At 37.2% G+C, this 19209-nt stretch overlaps 2 protein-coding genes across 2 annotated transcripts in view; one reads left to right on the top strand and one right to left on the bottom strand.

Annotated features, from left to right (window-relative positions):
- The first annotated feature begins 867 nt into the window (after positions 1-867).
- On the top strand, positions 868-9889 carry LOC110452977 (28S ribosomal protein S9, mitochondrial-like). Its single transcript, XM_021501760.1, has 6 exons — positions 868-1008; positions 1788-1830; positions 4069-4174; positions 5929-6098; positions 7167-7245; positions 8373-9889. Exons 1-6 carry the CDS (start codon positions 874-876, stop codon positions 8383-8385), a joined length of 546 nt encoding a protein of 181 aa, XP_021357435.1. The 5' UTR covers positions 868-873; the 3' UTR covers positions 8386-9889.
- Positions 9890-11153: 1264 nt separating this feature from the next.
- LOC110452983 (probable U3 small nucleolar RNA-associated protein 11) overlaps positions 11154-19209 on the bottom strand; it is a 15142-nt gene continuing 7086 nt past the window's right edge. Inside the window, exons 5-8 of the mRNA XM_021501768.1 lie at positions 17573-17666; positions 16194-16324; positions 14467-14577; positions 11154-12955 (exon numbers count right to left, since the gene is read on the bottom strand). Of these exons, the coding sequence (XP_021357443.1) occupies positions 12869-12955; positions 14467-14577; positions 16194-16324; positions 17573-17666 (423 nt within the window). The 3' untranslated portion in view covers positions 11154-12868. The remainder of the gene's footprint in view (positions 12956-14466; positions 14578-16193; positions 16325-17572; positions 17667-19209) is intronic.

Here is a 19209-nt window from a genome sequence, read left to right as displayed (position 1 = left end):
CAAACAGATGTACCATATACCTGGCACACACAGCTGTGTCATATGTCCATGTGTTAAGATTAAGTAAATTTGTAATCTTATTCCAAGTTTGACAAGAGGTTTAGTCTGCCTCAGGAGCTTGAATTAAGTTTCTTATATTATTCCTAGCTTACCCCAGGGTTAATATCAACTTATGATATTATTTTTAGAAAAAATGCAGTCCTCCAGAGTTGAGCCTTCCGTGGGGTTTAAATCAAGTTTACAATTTTATTCCTAGCCTACTACAAGAGTTATAGCAAGTTTGTAATCTTTATTCCTAGCTTTCCCTAGGGTTTATAATTAGGTCAAGTTCATAATCTTTATTCCTGGCTTGCCCTCAAGTTTATAATTACCCAGGTCAAGTTCATAATCTTTATTCCTGGCTTGCCCTCGGGTTTATAATTACCTAGGTCAAGTTCATAATCTTTATTCCTAGCTTGCCCTACGGTTTATAATTAGGTCAAATTCATAATCTTTATTCCTGGCTTGCCCTAGGGTTTAGATCAAGTTTGTTATATTCCTAACTTGCCCAAGGGGCTTAGATCAATTTGCAATCATTTTATTCCAATCCTGCCTGAGGGTTTAGATCAAGTGCATTATCACCCTGCCTCAAGGCACTTCGATCAAGTTTTAATTCTTATTATCAAATAGGCGCTCCCCTTTCTTGTATTTTAAGTGATTATTCCTTGCCTGCTGCACCAGTGTTTAGATTCAGTATGTAGTATTATTCCAAATTTTGACTTGAAAGATTGAATTTCTGGATATTTTGCACTAACACTTTTACAAAGTTTTTCCTGCATACATAGTATATTTTCTACAATCCATTTCTAAAATTTCTTTAAGTTGTGAATTTGTATGATTTTGCAGTATGATCGTTTTATCAGACTCATGGATAAACTCAAGGACCACACCCTTTGTCACGAGGAAGAAGAGTTCCTGATGTCGTTTAGGAAACCCTTGATATCAACACTTGTGTACAAACATATGGCAGTAAGTTTTTAGGTCACCTGAGACGAAGTTGTCCTATTATATATATATATATTATAAATCAGAAGAATCTCCTAGAAGAGATGAAAGTACTAAAGACTTGTTGTTAAGATTTTTCTTTTTATAATATATATATATATATATTGCAATCACGTTTTGTCTGACGTCATCCGTCGTGCATTTATAAACAATTTACATTTCTGTCTTCCACTCTATAACCATTTGAAGGTTCCATGGTCAAAAACATTTCTGGTTACCCACTGATGGGTGACACCATGGGCATGTCAATTTTCTAACATAAGTTCATGGCAATTGTTTTTCTGATCGGAAACGGGACCAATGTACGGTACATTCCAAAGAGAAACATATGGGTTTCTGGCTCCCCAAACTCATGATGGTTGATTATAATGTTTATGATGACCCCCACGTCCAATAAGGAAATCAAATCCTGGCCGCCTAGTTGGTGAAAGGCAAGCATACTATCCATTGTCCAACAAAAAATAGTATCACCCCAGGGAAAGATTCCATTATCAATAAGTCTCCATAAATTCAATGATGTCGTAAATCTCACTTGGCAGATATTTTCATCAATCTTTGTATGCATTGTTCCTATGATGGCCCCCATCATGTTTAGTTTTGTCGTATTTTTTGCTAATTTGAAATCTAAAAGTATGACCTTGAAACTATGTTGTCTCAGTGATATTTTTGGACTTGTCCCAGTCTTTAGTTTTGAAATTATCATACAGCAATGTATAGTTACTCTGAGCTTGTTTTTATTTTAGCCTGAAGTTGACGATGATGGGGAACTCTATTATCCTGGTGAAGGTATGCTATAAGTAACAGGTTTACTGATTTTACCCATTACCTTATATATGTCTACCTGATTGCTCCCAAACCTGGACATACTGAGGTACTTAATCTAACTATGACCACCTTATACTGCTTCCAGCCTAGCTACTTCTGACTTGATTTCCTAGTGCCTTGCTTGGCATCACCTCACTTTTGGCTTTAATGTTGAGTGTTTGCCCAGGTGAGGAAGGCAATGTGTTCTGACCCTAGGTTGGGACATGCCAAAGTCCTTCAAAATGGTAGTTGTTACTACCTGCTTATTGTTCAGTATTTAGGGGAACGGCAACAACTGGTTCACCTGTTGTCAGTATGTGACCGGGCGGAATGCTGTGCTGGGTGCATTCGGCATGGTATTTCAGTGAGGTAGCACTATAAAGTCGGCATCAGTTCCGCGCTTTCACAAGGAGGCAATTACACCAACATACCCTGTCTCCAGACACACACATGCACGCATACACAACACACATGGAGGCACATCCTTAAATGACCTTAGCTGTTAAAAGGACGTTAAACAAAATAAATTCAAACCAAACTGAATCAAACTACATCATATCCCTGCTATCTAACACCAATCCACCATCAACATACAACCCTCAATACACCATCCCTCCAGCACCTCCAGTCTTAAATACCATCCTCTCCGTTGCCAAAAACAACCCTAGCCTGCCATTCCTTCTCCACTTCTAGTATCAACTCATCACCCTCAATATATCAACCCGTCTCCATTTACAGCCTAAAACACATTCATCTCCCTGCCATCCATCCCTATTCTGCCATCCTCAAATCTCCGTCTATCCATCATCCTTTCTCCAATCTTTAGGCTCCACATACCACCCCCAATACGTCATCCCTTTTCCAATTCCACCATCAGTCCATCTTTGATATCCAGGAGTTACGCTCACTCTCAATCTCTGCACCCCTGGAATATATGTCATAGCAAAATTGAAGGCACACGGCTAGCTATTTGTTTGATGTCAGGTAAAATATCCTGACCAATCGCTAGACTGATACCTTTTTAGCCCACCATCATCTGATTTCTCAAGAAGTACCAGAGGGATCTTTCTCAAATTTTATATGTAGGTTCCCCTTGGTCCTAGCTGTGCAGGGCAATTTTAGAGACTGATCGGATAAACAACATGGCCGACAGGCAGCCATCTTGGATTTTGATAGTGAAAGTTTGTTATCGCTATTTCTCGGGAAGTACGGGAGGGATCTTTCTCAAATTTTAAATGTAGGTTCCCCTTGATCCCTCGTTGTGTATGTTATATTTTGAGACTGATCATAAAAACAAAATGGATTAAAAGAAGAACTTAACAGATCTTTCTCATATTGCAATGATCGATTCTATTTCTTTCACATTAAGTACTGTACTAGTAAATATGTGAAATGACAAACTCACTTTGAAGGTTGGCTTTCATACACATCAGTATTAAGTTTAGATCAAAAGTTACCTCAAGGTGCATTTACTGTTAACATGACTCGATCAAACAGATTAGAGGAAAGAAGAGAAAAGATCGAACTGACAAAGAACTAATGAAGATGGTACAAAGGTGGGCGCCAAGATCCCTCTGGGATCTCTTGTCTTTAAGGATTACAGAGGAGCGACACCTGACTTCAAAGCCAGTAAGTTTTACCATTACGCGGCCGCAAGATCCTTTTGATGTACCTCAGAGAGTCAAACTAGTCTTCTCGTCCCATCCACAAGGTGCTGCACACCAAGCCTCTGATTTTGCCATGACATATTCCAGGGGTACAGAGCGCGTACGGGGAGCATGACCCCTGGATATTGATGATGCCATGAGTCACACTCTTCCTCTCTTGTTCATCATGCTCTACCATCAACATTACCATCCCTCCTCACTCACATCCTTGACACATCACACACCAACCCACTCCCGATTTCTCATTTCAGAATTGGCCCCACCTATCATCACACCCATTCAACTAAGCTTGACTGTATTCTCCTTTACACAGTTACCAACCTCTATCCAGTCCCAATCTTGAAGCCCTCAACCTTACTCACCACTTTCCTCTCAATAGGCTAAACCTACTTGTACTTATCCCCTTCTCTCTACCAATTTTTACTAAGCTAGCTCAAATCCATTGCCCCACAAACCCTCAGCCCCAAGTCATTGCTACTCCCTCCTACACACATTCCCACTGTCTACACCCTGTATTCACTTTCACATTTGGCCATTTCTTTTCTGTTGACAGGTTCTCGAAAAAGTTGTAAAGCATCGGTGAAGGTGTATCTCAACGGGACAGGAAAGTTTGATATCAACGGGAAAGACATACTATACTTCAGTGATCTTACACACAGGTAAGTGTTGACGCAGGAAACCTGTATAAATGACAAGGATTCACATGTGCTGCAGTGACTTTAAGTACAGTTTACTCCAGGAACACATTGATCCTTGCTCCACACATCTCATGACGTGAATTTTTTCTACCATTCACAGATCATCTGTTGTTTTACTTATTCAAGATTTCTCTGTCACCCCTTAGGGTGCCATTTCTCTGTCACCCTCTTGGGCAAGACAGACAGCACCATGACTTCACATCATAAAAATATTTTTAAGGAGCAATAAGATGACGCCATGGGACCAGTAACACATGACATCACAATCAGCTTTCATTAGACAAGAGCATGCAGAAATTGGTGGGAAAACCCAAGATCACAAATACCAGTTACCATTATCCTGGAACATCAATGGGATGATGGACAAATAATTATCCCCAGTACAGGGAATGCCCGAGAAATCTCAACCCTTGGGATGAGATTCTTGATTGTGTAACCTTAATGGCTTTTAGCAAGCCTTGAGTTAGACAATAAAGAATATCACCTCCTTCTTGGGTTGATATTTCTAAATCATACCTTCATGATAGGGATAGATTATATAGAGAATAATACATGCCTTTTTCCATATCACACCCAGTATCAACCCGAGACTCCAATATCAGCCCAAGGGCCGAAGGTTGATACCGGGTTTGAATGTGGAAAAAGGCATGCTTTATTCTGTTTATTACATACTTACTAATAAAAGCTACTATCTTATGATATATTTTTCCTTTTGAAATATTGAAAAACGAAAAATGTCGAAAAGGGGTGTGATACGGGTTTTTCGGGCTGATATGGGTTTTGGGGTGTGATACGGCGGGGGCTGATACAGCTTTTGGGGATTGATACGGCGAGGGCTAATATGTGTAAGAGCAATTGTGTCGTATCGCATATGCAAAAAAAAGTATTTATTAGTAAGTATGTAATAAATTGATGTACTGTAGGCCTCAGTTTTATCAAGTGGTATAATTCACTTAATATTGCATAAAGGTGAAATTTGAATCTGTCGTAAACATTGTAATTGTAGTGGCTGGCTAGCTAGGCCAGTTGTTATCAGAATGTTCATCGAGAATTTTCAAGGGTGTTGGTAAAAGTAACCCTCAGCTGTGACATCAGTACAATTATGTACATCAATTGTACATTGTGATAACAACAACAATACAGAGAATTGTCATAAAAATGGATACCAGTCTGTTGTTCTGATGACGGCTGACCAAGCCAGCCAAAACTTCTAAACCGTAAATAAACTACGGAATCAAGATATTGCTGCTCCTTCTGTTTAAAATTTGTGTTTATATCCCTTGATGGAGTGCCAGTGAACACTTACGGGTATCCATCGTAGATTCCTCCGATAATCTACTTACGACCCTCAACGACCAGGATACTGATTCTCTCCTCCTTTTAGGGGCCTTATTAAAAAAACTATGTTTATATTAAAACTTTTGCAATTTTAAAATTATTACAATGAAATGTCCTGAGTTTCAAACTTATTAAGTGCAAAATAATATACCTAAAAATACTTATTCATTTTGGACGAAAGAAATTAAGAAAAAAAAATTAATCCTATTTTAATACATTGTATTAACCTACTAACTCATTCACCCCTGGAATTTCATAATGAACTATTCCAACCTTTGAATTAAAAGAGTTCAAATGTGTCTTCAGGGGTGAATGAGTTATGTTGTTATGTTAGTTGTGGTATTGACTATATTTTCATGCACTGTTCTTTGTCACAGGGAGCAAATTATGACTCCGTTGGTGGTCTGTAACCTGCTAGGGAAAGTGGATGTGTATGCCACAACTATTGACGGAGGACCATCCGGTCAGTCTGGGGCCATCAGACTGGCAATCTCTAAAGCCATGGCCGCATACGTCGATGAGACTACCAAGACACGCTTGATGATCGGTAGGTGTAATAGGAAGACCAGGGCCTCTTTCACGTATCCGGTTCAACTGGTTTGTCAGTATTTTAATGTAACTTTTTCGGGTATAAATCCTGGCAGACCTGCAAATATTTATGCAAGCCTTGCAAGGCTTTTTCAAGGCTTGCCTGAAAGTAGCACCTCGGGTACATTCGCGTATCCAGTTGAAACGGTTGAACCGGTTGAACCTGTAAAGAAAACGACGGGTACAGATCTGAACCGAGGCTGACCTCAGGAAAATTTGGCACGTGTAGATTGAGGGGTCCAGACGTACCTGGCCAAAACTAAAATGCTGACTATTGCCAGTTTGCGTGAAAGAAGGGCCTTATATTCTTGATACATTGTTTTTTATTCTCCGAAACTTTGCATGTTTAGCTCTGCTTATAGAAGGTCCAATTGCGTTCGTTTATCGTGGAAAATTTCTGCGCCACACGTACCGTTTCAACCGGGATACGCGAATGTAGCCCAGATTATATTACTAGGTCCGACCTTATTGCATAAACAAACAACCCTTTGGAACGCGATAAATGAACGGGCCCCGTTCTACTGCTGCTATAATACGTTGGAGGATTTCTTTCGATGTGTTGTAGACATATCGTATTAGACATGCCTCTTTCCTTGTCGTGTGTATGGTCTGTAGTAGGGTTAGTAAACCTAACAATACAAGATTTCAGACACTCCTTCCATTTAACCCTTTCACCCCTATGTAACTTTAGTAAACTCTACTTTGCATTGATCTAGATGAGTCCATTTTGGTCTATAGTGGTGAAAGGGTTAAGTTATAGGTTGTTCTCAGCAAAATAAGTGTGAGGTTACCCATTCAATAGTGAATAAAAAACGATCAAACAATACCTGGTAAATGTTCGTAAATTACAGACTGCAGTTATTTTCATAAGGCAAATTGTTAAAAAAAAAAATCACACCAAGATATATTCTTCAAATAGCTTGGGGTAGTAGTTCCCATGGCAATGATTTCACATTGTCGGGAAATATTGAACAAAGAACACATTATAAATAGATGTTGTGGTGACCTTGACCTTTGTATTTTACAGCCGGACTCCTGACCCAGGATCCAAGGAAACGAGAGCGAGACAAACCAGGACAAGAAGGAGCCAGGCGGAAATTTGCATGGTTGGTTAGATTGTTTTACTACCCATCAAATACTCCTCGGTTTTATAAAGCATATAACTCGTCAAAAATACATATTTATCAAAGGAAATACGAGATACTGTATATTGGATAATTTACGTGGGCTTAAAATTTTGTCGATTTGGACCAAAAAAGTACAGAATTAAATTTACCCAGATTATAATTTCGCGATCTAGACATGTGAGGGAACTAAATTATTGTGATGTCTTTGCATAGAAACGGGACATTTAGCATATAATGTGTCCAATAGTCAAATATATAGGCTTCATTGCAGCATATTGAGCAGCAAAAAGTATAAAGCGTATTTTGTTAAATAAATCATCAACAAAACTATAAGATGTATGATATAACCTATTTTCAATCATCGTTACTTTTTATATATGAATTGTCACAACCACATGCATTCTATTTCATGATGACATTAGGGTTATGAAGTTTTATCACTTTACGCTTGCCATATTTTCTGCCTATCATAATTTAGCGATCACATCATTGACCTGCAAAATTGCAAAAATATCATCCCCAGGTAAATATCCTACTGTAACGTCAGCCACCATCAGCGTGTGATTTACCAAGATGGGCTCCTAAGTACTAATAGTGTTGGGAATCGGTTGAAACTTTATGATCGATCACCCTCTTAACAAACTGATGATCTATGAATATCAGTTTTCAAGAAAGACATTGTGAAATCTGCCATGCTGTAGCTGTGGGCTGCTAGCACAAATAAAAACAAGACCCGAGTTGTGAGGATTACCTCCTTAATTTCAAACACTGAGTCAGTAATATATAGTCCTAAGAGGCGTGGCCGGACTTTAAAGTGATATAGTTTGGGAGAGATAATGTGGATATACTGCGACACATTCAACTAATCTGAAAACTCGTTACTACACATCAGGCTAAGTGTTGGCTAGACATATTGCTTGTAATAATGACAATCTTTAATCAGGAACGAGACAACAGATACGTTTAGCGAAGTTTATTTGCAAAGCAGCCTGAAATTTATGTTTAGGGGTACCACTTAAGAAAAACCCTTGGGTAAAAACACTCAAGTTTAACAAATTTATTTCAGTATTTATAATGTTAATTATTTTCATTTCCAACGTTTTCAGGCGAAAACGATAACCTGGAACACAGACATTTGTTATGGATTTTTTCTTCTTCAAAACACTGGATTTCATGTCAAGGTGATATCAACTGCCAGCTGCTGTGTTTCTTAAACAAATCGACCTTGAAGCATCAACTGAGGAGTCGCCGATGAACAAGAGGAAGAGAAGTGGAATGTGAAATTGTATTTGGTTGCCAGTGAATACCATGTAAAATATTTTAAGATTATATTGCCAAAACCTTATTGTCAGTTATCTTTTGATATATATTTTATCACCCAAAGAAACTTCAAAACTTAGAGCCTGTTTTCCTCAAACATTGTCATGCTCAAACACAGACTCTGTATTCAAGCTTACAATATGTTGTATGTACCTAACCTTGTAGCCGAGTGTGATTCCAATATTAAATTTGTGACCCTGTCGTGGGACTTTGAAGGGCTTACCTTGTAGCCGAGTGTGATTCCAATATTAAATTTGTGACCCTGTCGCGGGACTTTGAAGGGCTAACCTTGTAGCCGAGTTTGATTCCAATATTAAATTTGTCACCCTGTCACAGGACTTTGAAGGGCTAACCTTGTAGCCGAGTTTGATTCCGATATTAAATTTGTGACCCTGTCACAGGACTTTGAAGGGCTAACCTTGTAGCCGAGTTTGATTCCAATATTAAATTTGTGACCCTGTCACAGGACTTTGAAGGGCTTACCTTGTAGCCAAGTGTGATTCCAATATTAAATTTGTGACCCTGTCGCGGGACTTTGAAGGGCTTACCTTGTAGCCAAGTGTGATTCTAATATTAAATTTGTGACCCTGTCACAGGACTTTGAAGGGCTTTACTTGTAGCCAAGTGTGATTCCAATATTAAATTTGTGACCCTGTCACAGGACTTTGAAGGGCTTTACTTGTAGCCAAGTGTGATTCCAATATTAAATTTGTGACCCTGTCACAGGACTTTGAAGGGCTATAAGAAAGATGTCTTAAGTTTGAGCATGAGAACGGTGTTATGAACACAGGGTCTAGTTTCCTTCGACAGACAATTGTACAGCATTATTTGTAAAGACTAATTGCCATCACAGAGAGACCTTTACCAAACCATCAAGAAAGTACAGTATATAATTTATATACAAAGTATTCTGGTTAATATACCTTCTGATATTATCAAACATTAACTGATAGAAACTAGATTTAATTTTATATTATCTAATGAAATGTGTTTTGTCTCATCAAAATATGTGAAAGATGTTCTTACTCTAAAGTTCCTCCCGAAATGAAATTAAAAATCATGCATCTTAGAATCCTAAGGTTCTGAAAGGTATCTATATAAGGTTTATTGTGAACTATAACTCCCTGTGCGTATTACCAACGCATTTACATCAAGAATTGATAAAATAAGTAATTTGAAGCACATTTGTGACAGATGAAGTTGTCGTTGATATCTTAATGTTCCTGTGAGTGAAAAGCAGCTTCTGGTTGAATTTGTGTTGAATATAAAAGAATGGAAGTATAATAAATGATGTGATGATTTATGTTGTTTTTCTTCTTCCTTCTTTGATCTTTTCACTTCATAATGTGTTTGTAAAAGAAGAATAAGTCGCGTAAGACTAAGTTTGAAGTTAGTCAAAATCTGTGCATAATTGATACGGTAATATGATTTTATGTAAACTTTCTATTTTTTACAACAATTCTGAAACAGGTTATATTATTTCAGCTTATATTAATCACTCTTGTTGGCCTGGATGTTAGAACGGAGGGGGTCTTCATTTAGGAGGAAACTGGAGTACCCGGAGAAATCCCCCCGTGGTCGGGCTGCAGATGACCCATACCTTTTTATGTCCGATTGTATTACCAGTAATTACCACATCACCATTTCTACACAATATTATTAAATAGAAATTAAATACAACAGGATTCTGATGAAATTTGACTGGCATTTATTTATATAATACAAAAACATAGGCAAAGTTTATTTTTTTTATTTTTTATGTGTTTTACGTCCTAGAATCAGCTATGGTTATTTAAGGACGTGCCAGGTTTCCCCATGTAGGTTACAATCCCACGACCCAGTGGTGGAGGGCTATTTTATAATTTATAATTTACATATTATACTCAGATTGGTTGATGATTTCAGCACAATAAGTTAATAAAATAAGACCACATTCTGATGAAACTTGGTCAATATTTATATAATTATGTAATATGCTTATAGTTCGAAGTTGAAAATCCATGCTAGCATTGGGCAGGTGTATATCGTTTCATTCCTGCGGTACTCTAGTTTCCATAACAGAAGTGCAGTAGTATTTATCAAAGAAATGTAATAGTCATGTAAACTTAGTCTCGTTATCAGTTACCTTGTTATTAATTCAAATAATTCAACCACTAAATCGAATGTTTTATAGAAAATATGTATGGGTCGGTAATAAGTCGGCACCAAATTCGGCATCTTCAGCCATTGATACGGAGGTGTGTAAGAAAAGATAAGTTTATTTCCAGTTCAGGAATTATGTTATTCCCCTATTCCAGACTCATAAATAAATTGTATAATACATCACAGAAATAGTTACAAAACATAACAAGAGGCCCAATGGTCCTGCATTGCTCACCTGGTATTAATCTCTCTTAAAAGTGGACTAAAATACAGGCAGAATATCAGTGTTCGATTCATAAGAACCAATTAAAAGATTTAAACAAATGATGCCTGTGACCTTGAATGTCGAACAAGGACATTAGGTTGAAAGTGGGTCAAGGTCATTCATTTGAACAAACTTGGTAGTCCTTCATTCCAGCATGCTACAGGCCCAATATCAGTACCCTGGGCCTTTTGGTTATTGAGAGGAAGTTGTTTAAAAGTAAAATATTGACGCCGGACGTCGCACCACTGCACAAGCTCAAGCCTAAAAACAGCTCATTTTCTTTATATATACAAAGTTTGATTGATATATGATTGTAGCTCTGTAGTTGTAGAAAAGTTCTTGATTGTTCCAATGATTGTCCAATTTTTTATTTTTTTTAAAAAGTTAACATTTGGTGCCGATATAACAGTTTCAGGTAATTTACTCCATATTGGTACAGTTCTTATTGAAAAGTAGTGCTTCCTTAGTCTGCTTGTTGCTCATTTTGAGTATATTATCATTGGGTGTATCGTGCTGGTGAATTATATTCCTAATAAATACTTCTATAAATTAGCTTAACATTGTGATTATGTTAATTAGTTGAGCATTATCTGCAGGACTAATATACTGTTCCACCTGATTTTCACCTATTTTCATTACTAAACCAATGCCACGTATAAACAACTCGCAGGATTTCCATGTTCGTTGGTTAGAATTCTCAGTATTGACAAATATTCAATGTAAACTATACTGATATTTGCAGTTTACCTAGGACGAAAACTGTGAATACATGAAAATCAAGTTTTATACAGTACAGTGTACAGTGATACATAAAACTAATTGTAGCTGTGTAGATTTCTGTGATCTGCTATTAACAAAACATAGCTAATTCTCAATTAATGGAACAGGGGAGGTAGGAAGCACCGGTATTAATACACGATGGGTGGTAGGGTCAAATTCAGATCTGCCAACCAAGCATTGTCAAAACATTTTGATATTTGATGGGTGGGAGGGTCTCTGATAATGTGCATCCCACTCCTCCCAAAGGGTTGGTACTAGAACACCCCTTACCTAAAACACATCCAAGTGGAGAACAGTAAAGTTATATGCTACCTTTGTGTCATAGTTATCTCCCCTACATTGTCAAAATCTATTTGTTTATTTACTTGTAAACTTTTCAAATGTTTCCTTAAGTACATTTAGAACGCATCCTTAATTCTATGTTAAAATAAAAAGATCAATCTGATTAGCCTTAAACATTTTAATCAATCAATTGTGTGGTTCCAGCCCACTTCAAACATGACTCACATTCAGTTCACTAACTCAATTCACCCCTGAAATTTCATAATGAACTATTCCAACCTTTGAATTGGAAGAGTTCAAATGTGTCATCAGGGGTTAATGAGTTAATAATGACAGCACACACACCTATCATTTCTTCTCAAATGTACAAATGATCACTTTCCAAACATACCAATATCAGTTTTTTCTTCACTCTGATTTTCATGAGATACATATTTTGAGAAGGACTGTAGTCCTTCTTACCCACATTACCGAATATCTCACACCTGTAGACCATAGGTATGTATAGGTCGTTCTACTGAAAACTGCAATGTGGGGGGGCTTATGTTATAGCCTTTATCGTACCAAAATCGGGACAAAACATCAATTACACATAATGCTCCGAGTCTGCATCAACCCAATTGTACATTTCCACCACAGGAGAGTTCGATAGTGGGTTTCCAGACCATGAAGACACAGACAGGGCCAGCAATAGAGCAAGTCCTAATACAGCCTTTCAAAGAAACCATTTTGAATTCCATGAGCTAAACAAGGCATTTTGTATCCTCTCGCATTTTGTTGACTGTGCAAAATGTCAAACATTTTCGAACAGTTTCACTTTTTCCTTTGAGTACACCATCTGTACTGAGCTGCTGAAGATTTTGTCTCGTCAGCGACTTTCTTTTTCTTTTCTTTTTTAGCCTGTTAAAGAAATGAAAGAAAATGACATCATGGACATGAATTAATATGACTGATCTGAAATAAATGTAAATAATTTGTAAATTTATACACATTTATGAAAGTTTACAGAAGTATATATTCTGATATTCATTGAACATGTTTTTTATGAAACTAAAATCTTCAGAATCTAACCAAAGCACTATTTAAAACAGGTTGGTCTTTTTATGTAAAAATGTTCACAAACAATTTAATACCAATGTCATGAAATTTAGATATAAAATAGACTTGTTTTATAGATATAAAACAAAAACAAATTCAAGGATCCCCATACTGTCGTACCAAACAAATGTAACTAAATATTGGAAACTGTCTTTTACATGACTAAAGATTTAGATAAATCAATTCTGGAAAGAAAACCATACCATGCGGGCCTTTTATGAGGAATAATGAAGAAGAAATAAGAAAATAATATAATTTTGCCTAGTTGATGGAAGTGTTCTGGACCAATCACTCACTTAAGTACACTTGTAAGGTAAAAAAAACAAGCGAGTGAAATATTCCAGCAGTATAGAAAGTGTAAACCAGGAAATATTCCAGCGGTATGGAAAGCGTAAACCATGAAATATTCCAGCGGTATAGAAAGTGTAAACTAGGGAACATTCCAGCGGTATAGAAAGTGTAAACCAGGAAAAATTCCAGCGGTATAGAAAGTGTAAACCATGAAATATTCCAGCGGTATGTAAAGCGTAAACCATGAAATATTCCAGCGGTATAGAAAGTGTAAACCATGAAATATTCCAGTGGTATAGAAAGTGTAAACCAGGAAATATTCCAGTGGTATTGAAAGTGTAAACCAGGAAATATTCCAGCGGTATAGAAAGTGTAAACAAGGGAACATTCCAGCAGTATTGAAAGTGTAAACCAGGAAATATTCCAGCGGTATAGAAAGTGTAAACCAGGAAATATTCCAGCATTATAGAAAGTGTAAACCAGGAAATATTCCAGCAGTATAGAAAGTGTAAACCAGGAAATATTCCAGCGGTATAGAAAGCGTAAACCAGGAAATATTCCAGCGGTATAGAAAGTGTAAACTAGGGAACATTCCAGCGGTATAGAAAGTGTAAACCAGGAAATATTCTAGTGGTATAAAAAGTGTAAACAAGGAAACATTCCAGCAGTATAGAAAGTGTAAACCAGGAAATATTCCAGCGGTATAGAAAGTGTAAACCAAGAAATATTCCAGAAGTATAGAAAGTGTAAACCAGGAAATATTCCAGCGGTATAGAAAGTGTAAACCAGGAAATATTCCAGCGGTATAGAAAGTGTAAACCAGGAAATTCCGAGGATATCAATCTGAATGTTTGGTTACACTTTGGAAGGTTTCTTTTCAAAAACCAAAATCAATATAAAGTAGTACGAAATAGAAATAAAATTTGGGAATATTAGGTCCAGATGAAACACCTACAGAGCTTAATTTCATAAAATCATAATGACATCACAATGATCACATTGACGTATAAACCAAACTGTACCATTAGATGTTTTTTCATCTGCAATTTCTGTGCAATAATGCCAAGTTCTTTTTCACGTTCAATCCGTTTGGTCAGTTCCTTGTATTTCTTTTCCTTTTCTTTAGCCACTTCCTGAAATATGAGATGAATTTCAGCTAAAGGATTTGAAAACAAGGCCGACATCTAAAACCTAAACAAAACATTCACTCATCCTCGTTAAACATGGTTAATCTTAGAGAAACAAAGAATCGTGTTTCCCTATTAAAATGTTTTTAATAAACGCAGATTTACTTCTTCACTTATCACAAAATATATTCTTATTCATGATACTATCAGAAGTATGTTTTCTTCAAAGTCACAAGTACCAGATACAATTTAACTTCCCATTGTGATAATTAAATCTTGTATGCTACTTAAACAAATGTAATACACCATCATGTTTGTTTCAAAATCCCTGAGAAAAGTGGTGACTTGTTTGATGTAAAGCATCGGGAACAACAAAACATTCGCATTTTCAAGATGGTTAAATGGTTCCAATATCAAATGCAAAGAAGGTAAATTCATGTGAGTCTTTGCAACGGTGAACTATACACACAAGGGGAATGTTTGAAAAAACAGTCTGACACGTCAAGTAGCCATCAACCAAGTTTTATAGAAACATGCAAAACTCAAGTCCGAAAACAGTCATTTTTTCCAAGAACAATATCTGATTGGAACCCCCACCCCGATTTCTCTAAACTTACAAAATTGACTGCCTTCAAATCCGCCATTGCAAGACTACCATAAATTTGTAATCAGCCTTTTTATTTATTTACTGTTATTATTTTATTTACATACCAGGTAGTTTTCTATTTTACTTTCTTCCCTCTCATTATGCAACGATCTCCAATTACATAATCTGTTGAAGGCGGTTGTTATTAGTAGAAGTTACATTGCTGCAGTTTAATCTTAAGCCTTTTTTTTTAGTCCGCATTGAGGGCGAATTTATCATCAAAGTGAATATGAATACACAGCGACAAAGGAACATGCGACAACAATTAAAACAGGGTGAAAATAAATTTTACAGGACAAAGGGCAAAATGTTTGACAGTGCGAACGTTTCCAGATAGACAGTGGTTATGTCAACTGAAAGTATGTGTGCATCTCGTGGAAACTTTTGATTGACACTTCATACAGCTTGGTTTGAAAGTGTGCTTCAAGTCAGGTAATTGTTTTACCGATTAACTTTATATATAGTGTGTTAAAAAAGAATAAGAGAGATTTCTGTTTTCTGGCGACCATATTTTCTTCTGATCAAGCAAAATGAAGCTCAAAACATACTTTGCAAAACTAGCGAATAGCAAGAAGTTATTTATGCATTGCCAAGAATTTCAAATATGAAATTTGAATTCTTTTCGCATCAGTCTCAAGTTAAGCATGCACAACAATAGACAAAGGGAAATCTATATATGAAGTTAGTTGAGAAACTGCCAAAATCGAAGATGGCTTTCTGGTGGCCATCTTGATTTCCAATCATTCTCAAATGAAACATGCACAAGTATGTACTTGAATCATTCTCCATGTTTTAGGTGAGGAAAACACTTTTGAGAGAGTTAACATGTATATAAAAGGATTTAAGATACCTATCTTACAGAGTGGAGTTACTTGACTGACCAGTCACTTTTAAGTTTATCCAACAGCACTGTGCTGTAATCAGATGTATCTCTAGGAAGGCTAGCAGAAGTCACTTCAATGCACTTTGACCTTACCTCTAGTTCTGATGGGTCAGTGGGCGACGTTATCTGCCCTGCTTGTAACATCTGTGTGGTGGATCTGTTGTACGCCCGTCCAAGCAGGGAGGGATGGGTGTTGAAGTGCTTTGCTGCATCAAATTTCTCGACTGAATGATGAACAAATTTATTTTGAGTATTTATGTGAACAGTCATCCAATATAACTTCGAATAAACTTCAAATTTTCTTGAGACAACAAGACTTTATATAAAGTTTACAGAAAACGAAATCTTCTTCACACAATTTCAGACCTGTGGTTATTCTAGGAATTTGTGCTGCACCAAAACAAAGATGTTCTCTTTACAAAACCATGATCTATAAACTTCAAATCTTTGCATAAACTTTGAAAATTAAATACTAGTTTACATAAATACAGTTTTCATGGCTACAAACAACTTAACACGGCCCTAATAGTAATAACATGACTCTTACATGGCTAACAAGCAATTCGGATTGATATGTCTCGCCTGTACCCAGCTTTGACCATCAATGCACAATGTCAAGTTTGGTAAAAAGCAAAAACTTAATGTTGATGGAGATGCTGACAAAGTCAATGGACCATGAAAGGTAAGCCGCATCCAGCATTTGATGCATGGGTTGAGATGTACCACCTAAGATGCATCTATGGTCCAAGTTTGGTTGGTGTAGCACTTACATTTTCTGGTTGGTGAAGCACTTATACTTTCAGTGAAACTAATTATATAACTTAACCCCAAAAACGTAATGTTGATGCTGCCGTCGCCGGATAAGCAACACCTAAGTCCCGCTTCCACTATATTCTGGCGGCGAGACAAACATCAATATACAGTAAAAACCCACTTCCTCGAACTTGGTTTACTCGAATACCCCTCATTCATCGAACAGTTTGTTTGGTCCCGACCAAGTTCGTGCAAATTCTTTGTAAAGTAACCCCAGATTACTCAAACCGTTATTCCTCGAATACCCCATTTGTCCCCCAGCTCTTCATGGTCATAGTATTAATCCTATCTTTTTGCCGAACAAGTGTGACTTGTCACGCCCGACAGAAATTTTACCTGTGTATTTACTATTACACCTAAGACTATAGTTTACCAGTATCTGACAGCGACATGCTTAATAATAGCAAAAGTACCGTTTTACAATATGTATGTATGTTGAATTATTACCACTCAAGATTCGACAGATATACACATGACGATATATGACCAGCCTCGGATTACTCAAATACCATATATTCCTCGAACTATTGATCTGTGCCCCATGAGTTCGAGTAAGTGGGGTTTTACTGTAAAACATTCCATGTTAGAATTATCTAAGAAAAGGTCCTTACAGATGCAAGGAATAATGGCAACAAGACTGTAGCACCAAAACAATTTACCATCTTTCTCTGAATCCACAAAAATTACGTGTTGGTTTTTCGGTTTATCTTCGCTGTCAAGGAGATGCAAAGAGGCCTTCAGCTTCTCTATTTTCTGTCAAAATTTCAAAATCACAAATATGAGTAGACGTTCTCTCTGCAGTAATTGTCTGCATACATGGTTATACAATCATTTTTAACAAGAGGCCCAAGGACCTTAGCAGTCACCTGAGTTATATCATAGGTACTGGTAGCTTAATTTTATTGTTTAGATGTGATGTGGGAATCAGCATGTAAACTAAAATGAAATACAATACTTGTCATGTCATCAAAGGATAAGAATTTGAAAATATTGGAAAATGTTCCCTTTGGGGCCCCGCCCTAGCCCCTGGGGATGGGGCAGGAATCCCAATTTTACAAAGTAATACTCTCATTCGCCAAAGATGATTCTGACTAAGTTTGAGTAATTTTCTGCTGAAAATGGATAAAATATATACCCAAAAGTGTTATTTCCCTATATAAACTATAGTAAACTTTACCCCCTCCCCAAGGGAGAACGGATAGCCCGGGGGGTCTGAAATTTACGATTTAAATAAAGCCCCTGATGATTTTCTTTCCATGCAGAATATATATCAAGGTCATTTATTTGAACAAACTTGGTAGCCTTTCATCCCAGCATGTTACTGGTCAAATATCATCACCCTAGGCCTCTTGGTTATTCAGAAGAAGTTGTTTAAAGATTTTAATATATTTTACCCCTGTGACCTTGAAAATGGTTGAAGGTCATTTATTTGAACAAACTTGGTAGCCCTTTATCCCAGCATGCTTCTGGCCAAATATCATTACCCTAGCCCTTTTGGTTACTGAGAAGAAGTTGTTTAAACTTAAAAGTTGACGACGGACGGACGGACCATGCACGGGCTTCGGGCCAGGTGAGCTAAAAACGATTACCCCAAGAATAACGATTCTCAGGGCTCTTGCTGCTGGGCACCAGGTAACCCAATATCTTTAAGGCTTTTTGCACCAAATTAAACAAGAGGCCCAATGGGCCTGCATCGCTCACCTGTTATTAATCTAACACTTGTAATCTTAAGATTTCATAAGAACCTATTAAAAGATTTAAACATATGACGCCTCTGACCTTGATTGTCGAACAAGGACATTAGGTTGAAAGTGGATCAAGGTCATTCATTTGAACTAACATGGTAATCCTTCATCCCAGCATGCTACAGGCCCAATTTCAGTACCCTGGCCCTTTTGCTTATTGAAAAGAAGTCGCTTGAAGATTTTACGACATTTGACCCCTGTGACCTTGAAAGTTGGTCAAGGTCATTCAGTTGAACAAACTTGATAGTCCTTCATCCCAGCATGCTACAGGCCCAATATCAGTACCCTGGGCCTTTTGGTTATTGAGAAGAAGTTGTTTGAAGATTTTAAGACATCTGACCCCAGTGACCTTGAAAGTGGGTCAATGTCATTCATTTAAACAAACTTGGTAGCCCTTCATCCCAGCATGCTACAGGCCCAATATCAGTACCCTGGGCCTTTTGGTTATTGAGAAGAAGTCGTTTGAAGATTTTATGACATTTGACCCCTTTGACCTTTGAAAGTTGGTCAAGGTCATTCATTTGAACTAACTTGGTAATCCTTCATCCCAG

This window comes from Mizuhopecten yessoensis, unplaced genomic scaffold, assembly GCF_002113885.1.
Source record: "Mizuhopecten yessoensis strain PY_sf001 unplaced genomic scaffold, ASM211388v2 scaffold7021, whole genome shotgun sequence".
NCBI lineage: Eukaryota > Metazoa > Mollusca > Bivalvia > Pectinida > Pectinidae > Mizuhopecten > Mizuhopecten yessoensis.
Note: the sequence above shows the minus strand (reverse complement) of the source record. Positions and strands in the feature narration are given on the sequence as shown.

Excerpts from the sequence above, each read along its gene's own strand:
- LOC110452977 (XM_021501760.1), top strand. The coding sequence starts at position 874 with ATGATTTTGCAGTATGATCGTTTTATCAGACTCATGGATAAACTCAAG. Across the intron at positions 4,175-5,928 it reads TTCAGTGATCTTACACACAG|GGAGCAAATTATGACTCCGT; the intron begins GTAAGTGTTGAC and ends TCTTTGTCACAG. Across the intron at positions 6,099-7,166 it reads CAAGACACGCTTGATGATCG|CCGGACTCCTGACCCAGGAT; the intron begins GTAGGTGTAATA and ends TGTATTTTACAG.